General features: G+C 37.2%; 1 protein-coding gene across 1 annotated transcript in view; it reads right to left on the bottom strand.

Annotated features, from left to right (window-relative positions):
• Positions 1–16,252, bottom strand: part of LOC132552202 (pyrethroid hydrolase Ces2e-like) — a 56,216-nt gene that overhangs the window by 10,215 nt on the left and 29,749 nt on the right. Inside the window, exons 2-4 of the mRNA XM_060216351.1 lie at positions 8,330–8,488; positions 1,350–1,500; positions 181–366 (exon numbers count right to left, since the gene is read on the bottom strand). Coding sequence (XP_060072334.1) covers positions 181–366; positions 1,350–1,500; positions 8,330–8,488 — 496 coding nt within the window. The remainder of the gene's footprint in view (positions 1–180; positions 367–1,349; positions 1,501–8,329; positions 8,489–16,252) is intronic.

Raw genomic sequence — 16,252 nt, 5'->3', positions numbered from 1 at the left:
TCAGGTAAATATGGCGGCAAATTGACATTAATCAAAACAATCCGTAATTTTCGTTTTTGTGTTTTGTTTTATGTGTATGCTGTTGTTTCGTTATCAGTAACACATTTTTGTCGTTATGATCGGGGTCACTGCCGATATATAGAGTATTACTACAGTTACCATATTTCTACTTGAAAGTACCTTTAGTAAGAGGAGAAATTAAATGGAATCCTACATCCGCTGCGCCTGCGCTGTGACCATCTATCGTCACGCGTTTAGGATCACCGCCAAAAAAATGGATGTTGCCATTGACCCATCTCATGGCTGCCACCTGGTCGAGGAACCCATAGTTTCCCTCTAAACCTTCCTCCTTCGCACCAAAGAAGCCTGAAGGTCAACGCAGAATGGAAATTAACAGTTCCAACCGTTCCACTGGCGTTACAATGTAAATACAAATGAGAAACCTGTCACTGTCAGAGGTGTCACCGTCAGAGGGCGCTACAATAAAGCCACACATCCGAAACACTGATAGTGCCATTGTCTACTGTTTGTTAAAAAGGATATTGCAATCTCGAGCTGTCATCCTTTAGGGGTGTTCTATTGTTGACTCGTCTCCGCGAAAGGACATTGCATAATACTTTGATTATGTGTAAGTTCGGGATTGTGTATTCAGATTTATTGTGCGTCATTCGCTGCAGATTAAAAAGACTTGTGTGTTGTAAAATACAATGGCGATGTCGTGGGTGATTAGCTCTAGGTGACAGAGATATGATATGGTAGTCATAACCAAGGTTTAACTCGTCAATCGGTACAAACATGGAATATATCAAATATTTTAAATGAGTTCTTCTTGTTCCTTTCCAGACCTCGGAAATATACTGTTGCATAGGTGATCAGTCGATATGTATACAATTCAATGTTGAGAATAGAATATCATTGTGTTAATATATACCAAGTATTTGAGTTGTCTGGCGATATGTAAGCAACAAGTCAAGAAAATACCAACATGTCAACATAATCATAATCCGACCTGAAATTCCATGAAAAAAGAGGGAAAATTATGAACGAAAGAAAGGTTTACACAGAGAGTCATACCAAAGTACAAGGAGAATAAGACAAGGTGTTCCGGAAGAGTAAGCGTCTTCTTAAGACACAGTCCAAACCAAAATTTCATACTAGAACTGTGTTTCGTCATCACATTGCCTACCACTTAACAAACCGTTTTACGTACAATATGAAATACCTCTCGTAATAAAAATCACTTCGATTATATCTATCAGAAGTTCGCTGCAGCTTAGACCTAAGTTTTAACTGAACGTCGTGATTTCTGATATTTCGAGAAAATGTAGTTATTAAGTGTTGCTATTTACCGAAGGCCCCGAGTCTGTAGTTGAAATTGATGACGATGATGTCCCCGAATCCTGCCAGAATATCCCCGTCAAACATGCCACCCATTCCGACTTCATTGGACCCACCGTGGATGTACAGCAACACCGGAAGTGGATTATTTGTAGACGTATTCTGAAGCACATAATTAGATAAATTATGGACACATGAATATCCAATCCATTTATATTATATCAATTTTACAGCCAGTCGTTATAAAACTGCGTTGTTTGCCACATCAATATTCCAAAAGCCGGTGTATTATATCTATAATATTATCAACAGTGAGATAACTCTCCATAGTAACTTAGTGGGGAAATTATGTCCCGAACTTTATTCTGAGGGTGATATCGGTTTACTGATGTTTACAATGTAGAAACAAACGTGATAAAAAAAACACAATATCACCATGCGACTGTCATAACTCCTTTATAAAAATATTCCAGAATTGGAAAAAAAATAAACTGAACATCGTTTGAGATTTTCTGTAAAACAACGCTTTGTAATATTTGATGTGTCAATAAAAAGAGCGCATCTGAGACATAAATTAATATATTCCAATGATATTCAAACTCGATAGTTCACATTAATACAAATCCGAAATACGATGTGAAAAATGATAACTCAGCACTATCGATGATACAGAAATAAAACTCCTTCATCAGCTGTGTTCTGCACAGTTGATAATTTGTTAATTTTGACTGGCAACCAGTATTTTTTTACAAGCACATTCCAAAATTTTCTTTTTTTATTTTTAGTCATTTCTAAATTCCAGGAGATCAACAGTTGAGTATTTGAATTTTTTCCTTTATCTCAACGCTGCGATAAATTCTCGAAAGCGTTTTGTGAATGGGTCGGAATGTGGCCTAATCGCTTCTGTAATTTCATTAGAGTATATCCCAGGATAGTTTGGTCTCAATCAGCATGTGCCTCGCAACCCTGATCTTCTCACAGATAGTTATGCAATCAAATTTGTTATCGTGCCAAATAATTTCACATATTTCATGAATGGATATCTTAATACCTAGAGAGAAGTTAAAATGTGAAATAAATTTCCAATTGACTAGGTACAAAACATAAACATGCCAAGAAGTTCAGAGACATCCAATGCACCAATCACGCCTCCAAACAGGAGAGCTCCAAAAATAGGACGGACCACAGAGTCTGCTCAGTAGGCCTATAGGGAGTATGATAGTGTCTCCATGGTTAATCGGACACGACGGGAGGCAGTCGGAGGTTTGACGGCTTTCGGTAATTGATATCGTTTATTATGTCATTAAATATCTGAATGCCGGGATCAGCTTTAGTTGCAATATTCTTGTATTTAATTTTTAAGTCCGTGGTTTATCGTGTGAAGTCTGCATTTCATTTCCTTCGCTTTGACCTCGCTCCATCACTTTAGACGTTTATGTGGTATGTTGGATATAACGAACTAGAGATTGATACAGCATCTCACTGTGAAGTTAATGACATAGAGAATCTCACAGATTATCTCGAATGCAGTTTACAACATCTAACATATTTGTCTTATACTCTTCTATATTGGTTTCTCTACTGTCAGTGCAACAAACTCATTTTTGAGAAGAAAAAAAGACAATGAATTAAAATAAAATTTCAAATCGATTGGTATTTTAAGTTCTTGATTAATTTATGATCTAAATTATAAAAAAGTCAATATATCTACATGATACCAGGTCAACGTGTTCGCTCTAGTAACAACATGGGGTTGTTTCTCTGTCGAGAAGTTGCCGATAAATTTGGAATCCTTTCAAGTTTTCGTAATTATGGTCGTTGTTGAGCCAATCTCGTACTTTCTTTTATCATTTGAATGACATGGTACCATATTCACTACATCAGCATTACGAACATATACATAAATTACTTCAATCTCGGTCACATAAATCACGTTCGTCAACTTCGGTTAATGCAAAACTCTTTCAGGTTGATAAACTAATTATCAACCTCCAGAAATCCGTTTGTATACTTTGTAAAGAAACTGTATATATATGATCAAGATTTTACTGGTCATAATGTTTCCCATCAACATAAATTGTATATGATGTCTTTGATATCGAACCATCTCAAACACATTACATCATTATATAAAGCATTCTTGAATGAAATATCTTAGTCCACTGTTTTATACTGTACCGGCAAATATTACCATTGTCTTATATCAATAGTATTCACAAACGCGTCTCACATATGTAAACTTCAAACTCGGTTAATATCAAACTTTTCTATGCACAGTTGTCAGCAAATAGGCTTTAACTATATGAAACATAGAGTAAATCCATGTGTTTCCTTTTAACCTACACTCTGTTCAAGGGAAGATACATTTCTACGTTATTAAAGACCTTGAGAAAACTAGACCGAATGTTCAGACACACTCCTGTCCTTGACGTCATGCGTAAAGATGATTTAATCGACGCACTTCAGCACCAGATAAAAAGTGTGATTAATATGTTTTTCTCTTGACATTAAAACTAGCCCGAGGAAGAAATACAAGAATACCTATTGTATTGCTATAAATGCGCTCGCCACGGAGTATGATCATCCTTGGTACTTCAGTGACATTAAATCATTTCTGATGTCCCGTTTGGAGAGTAGTTCCTGATTCGTTCACCGATGCATATACTGCGGATGAATTTGATAGGCGTGAGTGATGCGGCTCATTTCCTCTGTTTTCTTTTTTCATTTGCGAACTTATATTACATCATATCGGCTGTTTCAAAGGTCTGTTGGATATGTTTGAGTCAAGCATCCCGATCCTTATCAACGACACTACCATTGAGAATCTCTCATTAAACTTTGCTAAAGTAAGAGGACGCTGCTGACTTGATTGGAAATGTGACACCGTCAGTTTGAATAGATTCAGGTGCTGGTATTTTCTGGTTTTGCTGAGATGAACAATATGCAGCGCCATGATAGTGGTCTATCATTCTTCAGGAGGTCTGCCCTGTTCGAGCCACATGGACTTGTGATCGGTTAAAGCATCTCTCTAATGAACATAATCCAAACCTTGAGCGTCGGCGCCCGAAGACAAGGTGAACAGGTTCCTTCCAGATCGAGTGTGCAGGTTCTGACCAGGTTTAGTGTGCAGATTCTGACCAGGTTTAGTGTGCAGATTCTGACCAGGTTTAGTGTGCAGACTCCCATCTGATCGAGTGTGCAGGTTCCCCCCAGATCTAGTTTGCATATTCTCATAAGATCGAGTGTACAGGTTCCCATCAGATCTATTGTACATGTTCCCATCAGATCGAGTCTGCAGGTTTTCATCATATCTAGTGTGCAGATTCTCATAAGATCTAGTGTGCAGGTTCCCATCATATCTAGTGTGCAGATTCTCATAAGATCTAGTGTGCAGGTTCCCATCAGATCTAGTGTGCAGATTCCCATCAGATCGGGTGTGCAGATTTTCATCTGATCGAGTGTGCAGGTTCCCATCAGATCTAGTGTGCAGGTTCCCATCAGATCAGGTGTGCAGGTTTTCATCAGATCGAGTGTGCAGATTCCCGTCAGATCGAGTGTGAAAATTCCCGTCTGATCTAGTGTGCAGGTTCCCATCAGATCGAGTGTGAAAATTCCCGTCTGATCTAGTGTGCAGGTTCCCATCAGATCGAGTGTGAAAATTCCCGTCTGATCTAGTGTGCAGGTTCCCGTCAGATCGAGTGTGAAAATTCCCGTCTGATCTAGTGTGCAGGTTCCCATCAGATCGAGTGTGAAAATTCCTGTCTGATCTAGTGTGCAGGTTCCCATCAGATCGAGTGTGAAAATTCCCGTCTGATCTAGTGTGCAGGTTCCCATCAGATCGAGTGTGAAAATTCCCGTCTGATCTAGTGTGCAGGTAGTCAATCGATAAAATAATCACAAGTTAAGAACGTAGAGAAGATATCGAAAAAATGTCGGTGTGTCAAACACAACTGATGATGCAGAAGAATTTCGCGAACGGCCCATAAAACAAAACGATTCCTTTTACATCGACAAATATTGATAGCATCATGAAGCGAAAATTTAATGTACAGCCAATCTTCATGAGTAGACGTGTCCTCCAGGCGAGATCAAAGTTTTAAACAACGTCTATAAACATGGTAAAGAGTTGTCGATTTTTTCTTTCCTTCATCAGTAGTCCAAGAAGATATATTCCGGCAGTTGATGACTTGTCAGCCTTAAGTCTGCACTGGGATTCTGGGTACACACAAGTCAGTGATTTCAAGCTACCGTATTGCTGGTTAGTTTCCCGTGGATAATATATTCGCTATTTCGCGGTACATTAACGTGAAAATTAAATCCTTGAAATATAGACATGAGTGTATTATATGTCTTTTTACGTCAAAATCGGAAAAATTCAAATATTTCTCTGTCGTTTTAAAAGAAAATCGTGTCGTGGAAATTACCAGCGATACCGTATTAATTAGGATGAAAACAAGCTGTCCTGTTTTTCGAGATTATCATGCAGAGTTATCACTGTATCAATTATATTTTCTTCCTAGGGATGTTTTGTGTGTTTAAGTCGAATAACACTTGGGATAACCATTTGTAGCTCCGGCCCCTTCTCCTCTCCCTTTTTCCTTACTTCTATGCTCTCTCCCGATGAGTAACCCTTCTTGTTGTGCTACCTTCGGAGTAGTCTTTAGTCCTCTCCATAGCTTACCGCTCCACGTTTCCTCCCAAATTTTAATCTCTGTTGCTGCACCCCTACCCGACAATTCCCATTACCTTTCAGAGTGATGATCACGTGCACTATACTGCCCCTACCCTTCTCTAACCCCTTTTACTCCCGGATGATAGCCTGGAGCTGTCCCTACAGCCCCTAACCCACTACATCCATATAACATCAAACCGATAATTTCTCAACGACATGCCCCGCCCCCTTACACCATTTTAAACATTTTCTGTCCTTGCAATAAATTTGTGTGATTGATTCTGCCCCCTAACCTTCATAGTAAGTTACCCCGATAGACAGCTATGTGTTCCATCAAGGTGTTTTTTTATGTATTCTGTCTGTCGTCCCTTGCGATTTGACATGGACCAGATTTACAGCCCATAATTAGATCTGAAGTGTTGTAAAAAACGCTTGTCGAATTACCTACAGCGATCTGCAGTGAGAAACCATACTGTAATTAATTTATCTGCCGGTCACAATTATAGTCTGGCTTAGGAAATAACTCTCCTGCCTGCTTTGCAAGTTCATTGGAATATATAAACAATTATAGTTTATAACAAAAACACCAAGCGATCTTCAAACCATGATTATATAAACCAATTCTATACTTTTGGTAGTCAGTGTTCGTCATAACTGGTATATAACGTTATTGATAAGTTATGCTATAGTTTTGTAAGCGATGACATGAGAAGCGAGCAATATTACTGATAGTCAACACAGGATTAGTGAGCAATATTACTGATATGTAAACACAGGGATTGGTGAGCAATATTACTGATATGTAAATACAGGATTAGTGAGCAAAATTACTGATATGTAAACACAGGGATTAGTGAGCAATATTACTGATAGTCAACACAGGGATTAGTGAACAATATTACTGATAGTCAACACAGGGATTAGTGAGCAATATTACTGATATGTGAACACAGGATTAGTGAGCAATATTACTGATATGTAAATACAGGATTAGTGAGCAAAATTACTGATATGTAAACAGGGATTAGTGAGCAATATTACTGATATGTAAACACAGGGATTGGTGAGCAATATTACTGATATGTAAATACAGGATTAGTGAGCAAAATTACTGATATGTAAACACAGGGATTAGTGAGCAATATTACTGATAGTCAACACAGGGATTAGTGAGCAATATTACTGATATGTAAATACAGGATTAGTGAGCAAAATTACTGATATGTAAACACAGGGATTAGTGAGCAATATTACTGATAGTCAACACAGGGATTAGTGAGCAATATTACTGATATGTGAACACAGGATTAGTGAGCAATATTACTGATATGTAAACACAGGATTAGTGAGCAAGATTACCTGACCTTATTCTCCTTGAACTTTTGCTGGAGTTTCCGTGTAAATCTTTATTTTGTTTTGTTCCCATTTTCATCGAATGTTTTGTTTGCATTATGATTTCGTTAACATGACGGTATTTTTTTTTGTTTACACAAGGATTTGTAGCGAGCAATGTTAATGATATTTAAACACGGGGGTTTGTAGACAGCACATATTTACAGATTTTCTTACATCCCATTCACTATATAGGGACGAATTAAGTCTTCAAGTATTAAAGCACTTAACATGACAACAAATGATAAAACAACTACCACAACTAAATAAAGATTCTAACAGGAGCGTGCAAATTTTCAAAGCCACGTGCATATTTCCAACACTTGTTTACATACTACGTCACCAGCAGGCGAGCTATTTTAAACTTTTCTCTTCTGGCGTCAACCGAGATGAAAGTTTGTATTTATCTCTATGCACAAAAATCGTTCATCTCGATTCTTTTAATACACATGTAGACGCTAATTATAACGCATGACCCAGAGTCCGCCCCCGCACGCGCTACGCCAACAAGGTGGTGCTATATCGTGTCGGATGCTCCTTTTGATTGTGTTTACGATAAAAATATACTTATACGTGTATATATGATATTTCCGGTTCCATATCTCGTACAACAGCCCTGTGCTGGATAATGTCGTCAATCTCACCATTTTGGAATGCGTTTGGTTTGATCTGAGGGCGTGGAAAGTAAGGTGGGGAGGGGGGGGGTGTTGGTTATATGTAATCTATGTTTTCCATTTTTTGAAAATTCATCACCTCTCATTCGAAACGATTAAATAAAATTAACAATAATTTACGATGGTGTTATGATGGTATTAAGTAGCTGTATTTACAATAAATCTATGATGACGACCAAGTTTTGTACTTTCAAGGAGTTATCATATTTTTTAGGACTGTAGTACTGTACTCGTGGTGGTACTAAACACTTACCAAGGGAACAAATATGTTGAGATAGAGACAGTCCTCGTCTTCGTTCCAGAAGTCGGGGTAATGTTGGTGGACATATTGGAAATCGTGCATCTGAGGACAGGCAGGAGGAAGCTCGAGAGTATCCAAGACACCCTCCCAGGACCGGGGTCTTTGGGGGCGCTGCAAGGTGAAGCATATCAAATAGTACAGTGACAATACACACGTGACAATTAAACGTTTTTAAATTCATATTTTGTTTGTTTCGTTTGAGACAGCACATGGAATTACAATGTACATGTATATAATGATTATACCATATTTCATCAATGCAAGATGGCCGCGAACACAGCCAAAACAATTATATATACATATATACACACCACAGCTCACTTACGTAATTGGCACAACACACTTTGATACATCCTGTAAAAACTTCATTATGACGTCATGAGACAAAAACATACATTATAATGACAAAACCCAAAGTGGTTTGAAAAACACCAGACGAAAATCCTTTCTGTGGAATTTTTACAAGCAATGAAGAAGATTTTAAGTTATTGATCAAACATTAAAAAGATGTTTTACTTAATCAAAGCGTGATTAAAATACCTTACGAAATTCTGAGGTTATTCGCGTTATTGCCGGAAATAAACTATTGATTCATTTTACAGAAAGATGGTCGACTGTACAAATACTGTCTGATATATGATGTTCTTAATATCAATAAGCTGAGCATACTTATGTAAAATGAGTTTCATCTACGACTTCAGTTCTACCACAGATTTTAATTGAGATACAATATTTTAACATTTCTTTCCACCCCCCTCTCCCTCGCATGTTTATTGCATATTCAACGAGACGTTTAATGGATCAAAAATGTCGAAACAACCTGTGAACATTTAAATAGAAACCACTTTGTCCCAATATGCAATTTGTGTATCCGTCGTTATATGAATATATCAATTTTGTCTCCCTGTGATTCTGACTCATAAATATTAAAAGTATAAAGAAAACTCATTTGAAACGTGTCAATTCATCATGTGTAGGTCTATACAACCGTCGAAGACAGATTACGGCTGGAAACTTCCACACAAACTTATATCATAACGGCTTTATGCAGAGCCTAGTTGAGCTGATTGTGTTAGAGTACGGTGCTGTCACCTGATGTACGATACATCCCATTAAACTACATAACCGACGTCGGTAATGGGGTGAGAGGCACTGTCGGTAAAGGAAGTAAATCGTATCAATGTTATTGGATAGGAGTAACGATCGCTGCACAAAACGTACTATAGCATGCATTAAAATCTTATATTACGTCTCACTTTCTTGTTTGTTGGTAATGATGTCATTTAAAACTTGATGAGAAGAATGCGATATGACTGCGTTCTTGTGTAAATACACATTTAGTGGTCGTCCTAGCAACTGTGTCAACACTCGCGCAGTTACTCTCATACACTGGAAATATTACGATGAATTTGAATATCTTCGTTTTTTTAAACCAGTGATTGTTTGTTTTCAGGTTGTCAGAGGTATGGTTGTGGTACACATTCAATGGCAAATTTTGGTATCGCCAGCTTTGCGTTATATCTTTTCCTTAAGCAGCTGAATTGCACACTTTAAGTTTTGCAATTGGTAATATATGCTACATATCTCTAGACTTAGAACTTGTCTGTTTTGAATACACGTCTTTAGAGTAAAATCTTGCTGTTTGTTTTGCCAACATAGCTCTACAGTTTTTGTTGTTGCTTTGTTTTTGACTTAAGTAGCAATAGGATTGGGTACAAATTTTACTTACAAACTTATCAAAAACCCTTTCTAAAACAATGAGAGAGAGAGAGAGAGAGAGAGAGAGAGAGAGAGAGAGAGAGAGAGAGAGAGATGTGAATACTTCCTCCTTGTCTATCGTTGCTTTATGGAATATTCGTTTTCAATTGTTCACTTACAGCTCAAGAATCAGCTGTTATTTCCGTTTTTCAAACATACTCCTATGCTAAACTGTTATTTCCGTTTTGTGCAAATATACCCCTATGATTACCTGTTGTTGTCCGTTTTGCAAACATACTTCTGGAAAGTTTTTTAAACGCTTCATTATCACTAACAGCTTTTGACCATTTTGAAAACATACATTTGAATAAGGTGTTATCCGTTTTGCATTTTTACGGTTTGCAAACATATCTGTTGTTGTTGATTTTGCAAACATACTTTTATAGTTAGCAGCAGTTGTCGTCCGTTTCGCAAACAAACTTTTATACTTAGCAGCAGTTGTCGTCCGTTTTTCAAACAAACTTTTAATAAACTTTACCCCTAGAAATGCCTATGAAGCTCACGGTTGTGAATCAGTTTGTTACCCTTTATCACCAGATTGTTGTTCTGCTACGTCACATGTTCCGTCTTCCTCTCTTTCAGTTCACGGTAGCTACTGAGTTTTATTGTGGAACAACTGTGATTCGCTCAGCTTCATTTTCTATGTTTATTTGGTTTCTGTGTTTATTTGGGTTCTAAGTTTATTTACGCGTACACGTATCACCTAAAACCTTGTTAATATGTTCTGTTATGTACGTAAATCTTATATCGAAGTTTTTAACTGAAATATGATAGGAAAAACATTGAAAAAAAAGGTAAAGTTTTACACAAATTGCTGCTGTTAATAGAAGACTGTTTGAATACTCCAGCCCATGGGTGGAGTAAGATACATAAAAATATCTGCAACAATGTTAGCACTCCAGAAACGATCAAACGCTACCAAAATTTGCATGCAGATAAACCCTAACCTTAACCCTATTAACTAGCTCACTGTTATATGATAAGGCAACTCTGCGATACAATTCGTCGACAGAAGTGCTATCAACCCTCTTTGTAGCTGCCAACAGATCAAATAAATTGTCACCCCTCGTAACGAGGTCTTTATATGACATTAAGAACAGTATGATGCATGTTTGTCTGTTAAAAGATATATTGCTCTACACCTGATAGCGGTTGTAAGTTAAACTGGACCGGGATGGATTATTCAATTCATTTGAAGGGGGAACCAGCATGCTTTGTATTGTGTTCAGAGATACCATTAACAGAGAACAAGCGATCGTGTCGCTCTTCCGGTTTTGTCAATGTCAGAAAAACAGAACAATAACATTTTGAAGTCTTAACGTTATTGATATTGATGTGTATTATTTCCTTTTTGAAAGGACATATTTTTATGATATATGTTTTGACTGACAAGACTTGCAAGTTTCAGTACACTTAAACCGGAACTCAAATGAATACCGGTAGATGATTATAAACGGGAAATCAAATATGTTTTCTTTTCGACAAGCTTTTGGCATATGCGTCTAAAACAGTATTGCATGTTTTTCAGTCAGTTTGAATTATTTACAACTTTAATTATGTTTTACATGAAAACTATAAAAGGATACATTGGAAGTAAAATGTCTGCGCTGCAGTAGAAGGTCATATATATGCAATTCGCTGGTTTTTATTTCGTCAAATGACCCTACTAAACCACTTCTGAAATAAAAAGCGTTCGTAAAGTGTCTTCACTCGTCACAAGGGCCTGATAAATCTAAAAAAACATTCACGCAAACTTTGATACTTACACTCGGTGCGAGTTTCTCCGATTCTTCACAAACCATCCGAGTAGCTGAGTGTAGATGTTCTCAACTTTCAAAAATGTTTACCGAATTTTGAATAGATATGTTGTAAACCAATCTTTGAGAGAATATTCAATTAGAATAGCGTCATCAGGATAAGCTTGATATACAAACTAAGGGTAAACTGATAACTTAGTCGCCAATTTTCCCGCCAAATTAAGCAAAACTTTCCAATCATGTGATTAAAAAAAACCCAAACAAACAAAAAAATAAATAAATAAACCAAGTCAAACGATTTCTAATAAAAAATCAACACTTTCGTTATTTTAGAATGGGGACAGCATGCTTGTTACTGGAGATAAGATCATGAATTCTGTCATTTTAACACGAGACGCACCAAAAATCGTGATCTAATCTTTAGTATATAATAAAATAAACATACTATCCTTCTAAAATAATTTTATTTTAAAAGTGATGCTATGATCGCAATACCAACGAAATTCAACAAAAACTAAGATATGCATTTTTTAAAATTACAACGGTCCCTCATGTGTTCAAATCAAAACGCTCTTTTAAACCATTGATGACATAGAATCTCTGCCCACTTACCAGTCAATTTGTCAATACATATGAAAAGGCTTACAATGATTCTCTAACTACATTATTTCTCATAATGGTAATTCATGTTGATTCTTAGTGTACGACATCCAAAACTATAACGTCTATCTCCCAGTCATCGTGGAGAGGTATCGACAAGAGACCGTGACGTCAGACCCACCAGAAGTTGTCAGTACATTTCTTTCAAGTGGAGAATGGTATTTACGTACCATTTCGTATAGAATTATCCAGTTATACTTGGAGACGACATCATGTGACATGATTTTATTTTAGTCGTGATATTAAAACTGTATTTAATCTCTGTATTGAGAATATCACATGACGTTACAGGACAGATGACGTCTGTATCGTCGTTCTGACATTAACAACAAACTCACTTGAAGGGCAGAAAAGATGACACCTTTGGGTCGGTCGTTACAATGAATTTGTCAAACATATATCTCAACTGGAAAGAAGGCCACCGTTTTTAAGCTAGCGTCGGAGTATTTTTCGAAAATTGGATCATGAAAATTATTCAATTTTAAAAATCCGTTACATAACCATCGCCATTAAATGTTGAAATGTGTATTAAAAAAGAAAATACCCTTGGTGTTTTTATTTAACTTTTATCAATATTTGCGGCAATTTTTTAGTTTTCTATACCTTACAATATAAAAATTTATGTCACTGGGATTTACGTGCGTTCACGGCAAAACTCTTTACGATACTTACGTTCCTTATCGCCAAGGTCTTTCACGACTACATCGCCGTACATTCGTATCATCTCTCAGAGTTTAGATAAATCTGTCAAGCCGATTGATATCCTTTAGAGAACTAACGTTTTCCTGTATTTTTTTCAATCATTACGGTTGGTAACGGATTGGGAAATACCAAAAGCATGTTTAACATCGACGAAATTTTCACACAATTTATAATCTGTTTCGCTGATAGATCTACATTTTCTGTTGTATAGTTTTCTACGTTCTCTATCAGTGGACAATCCATTTGCATCATCGTTCCATCTTTTTGCTCCTAGAAATTTATCTCGTCTCCTAACTTTAGCAGTTCAAATTCACCTACAGTACAATAAAACAGTCTACGACACAAGCAATTTTTGCAAATGAGTTTTCCTACTTCACTATCCGCACCCATTCGCTCATTTAAAACAAATACTTACAGAGACAGTAAATATCTAATGAATTTTCTGTACGTTGTCTTGAGAACATCTTGTGTTCTTTAAGTGTGTTTACATATGCTAATCATCATCAGTGTATCCAAAATCATGTTGTTTTGTGTTTTACTATAAAAGTACATTAAACTTCATTACTGATGGCTAGCGTTCAACTCATTTTCAACCCCATCAAACAAGCGTGTTGTAGAATAGTAAGACGCGGAGGCGTATGTATTTTACCAAACAACACAAGGTCTATGTGACTGCTATCTATTTTTAAGTAACATACATAATTGGCAATTCATTTTCACGATATACCACCGAATTTGGTTACCGACAGAGCGTCAATGTGTTTACAAAATCCAGTGTAACCTTCATTGTCTACTGGTTCTACAAATCATATTGTATTTTACTATATTATGGACATATTAATTCACTGTTATTTTAAAAGAACATTTAGGACATTTTGACGACGATTCAGAGTAAATTCGGATCAGTCAGCAGCGTGACTGACATTGTGACTAGAGCTTAGGATGACCTAGATGTAGATCTAGTTTGAATGAATGTAAAACCTCTCATGTTTGGCAAGTGGAAGTTCTCTGTAGGAACCGCGTGTGACCGGCTGTGACTCTCGCAAGTCCGGAAACCCAGGGCAAATATACGGGTTTGATGTACTGCACGTATTATAACATGCCGAGATTTGCGTGAGTTTCGCGTGAACCTTGTTGGACGAGTGGTACCTGTGTGGTACTTGAGTATGTTCCGTGTAACCTGCGTGCCAAGCGCGTGATTCTCCTCCTCTCTTCCCTCCGTCTTCTGATGCATCGCAGCTCTACTTGTACCTGCGTGAGGCCCAGTTGTGTCTGTATGATTCCAAATGATGCTGAATGCGTACCTTGTTAGCGAAGGATCTGGTTCATTAAGTTCACATTCTCACTAATGTATATATATAACATATACGCTATGTAGCAGACTGCTGTTCAGGACACAAAAATCTTCAGAATTCCAGAAAAAATGTACAAAACTGAAGATAAAATCCTTGCTGCTCTTCTGATTCAGGAAAGGGCCCTCGACAACTCAGTCAGTTAAAACTTTTGCACTCTGGTAAGGTGCTTGGTTCGGCGCTCCCTACCCGTTGTGGTCTGAGTTTCTAACTGATTTGGATGGCATGCGACGGGTCTCCCGTATGTTGTTCAGTGAAGTAGAAATCAGCTGCTACAAGGATACACCGCTTCAAAATGACACTGATTGTTCACGGGCGATAACCCAGAAACAGACAAAACAAATTATTCTGGATACGCTCTAAGTAAGCCCTGGAAAAATGGATTGTTCTCAAAAATTATCGGAGAGGACTCAGGTCAAGGTAAGCATGCTGCTGGCATTTTGATAGCTGAACATACTCTAGGTATTCTGACGGCTGAATATATTCTAGGACGTCCTGACGACTGAATATACTCTCGGACGTCCTGACAACTGAATACACTCTCGGAAGTCCTGACGACTGAATATACTCTCGGACGTCCTGACGACTGAATATATTCTTGGACGTCCTGACGACTGAATATACTTTCGTCCGTCCTGACGACTGGATATAATCTCGGACGTCCTGACGACTGAATATACTCTAGGACGTCCTCACGACTGAATACACTCTAGACGTCCTGACGACTGAATGCACTCTCGTCCGTCCTGACGACTGAATACACTCTCGGAGGTCCTGACGACCGAATATACTCTAGGACGTCCTCACGACTGAATATTCTATCGGACGTCCTGACGTCTGAATATACACTCGGAAGTCCTCACTACTGAATATTCAATCGGACGTCCTGAAATCCTCTTTTTAAAACTGGCTCCTGTAATGACGTGTTTCAGATATAATGCTTGCCTGTTTCGTATTAACATTATTATGTCACACAACACGTACGTAACACACAACAAAACTCGTCTGTTTTATTAGTTTTAGGTCATTCATGAACTTCCTTTTATAATTTCACGAATTTAAAAATTTACATCTGCTATTTTTATCTCAGTCCTTAAGATGAACGTTCACAATTCAATTCCTATATCTTTTACCGGAATGTACAAGAAACAACGTGTAAAAAAAAATACTTGTAGTTACAAGGGATCGTTTCCTGGAGGTAAGTCAACAATTTTCAAATACATACCTGACTCTCATGTTATATAAACTGACGAGACTCTAGTTACATAAAATACCCAAAATAAACTCACATGTTACTGTTACCAATCTAGTAAGCCTTTATGACAATGGAAATATTTGTCTTAAAATAACAATGGTATGCCTTTATTCTTTTATATCTAACGAAATATATTACATCACAACACCGTTAACTACGCTCCCGAGAAGATGCGTCACGCTAAATACCTCCTATTAGGAACTATCTTAAAGGGAACGTTACATTGAAATCAATAATTTTCTTATAATATCTGTATGCATCATTACTATACCACTCCTTCTGAGAATAACTTGTATCACATTTTACAATTATGACGTCATAATATTGATGACGACATAAATATGGCTTTTGCCTTTATACCATTAAATTAATGTTATCTCGATTTAATTGA

The sequence above is a fragment of the Ylistrum balloti genome, unplaced genomic scaffold (assembly GCF_031769215.1).
Source record: "Ylistrum balloti isolate Yb309-2 unplaced genomic scaffold, AGI_CSIRO_Ybal_v1 Utg370240, whole genome shotgun sequence".
Classification (NCBI taxonomy): domain Eukaryota; kingdom Metazoa; phylum Mollusca; class Bivalvia; order Pectinida; family Pectinidae; genus Ylistrum; species Ylistrum balloti.
This window is presented reverse-complemented; position numbering and strand designations above follow the sequence as displayed.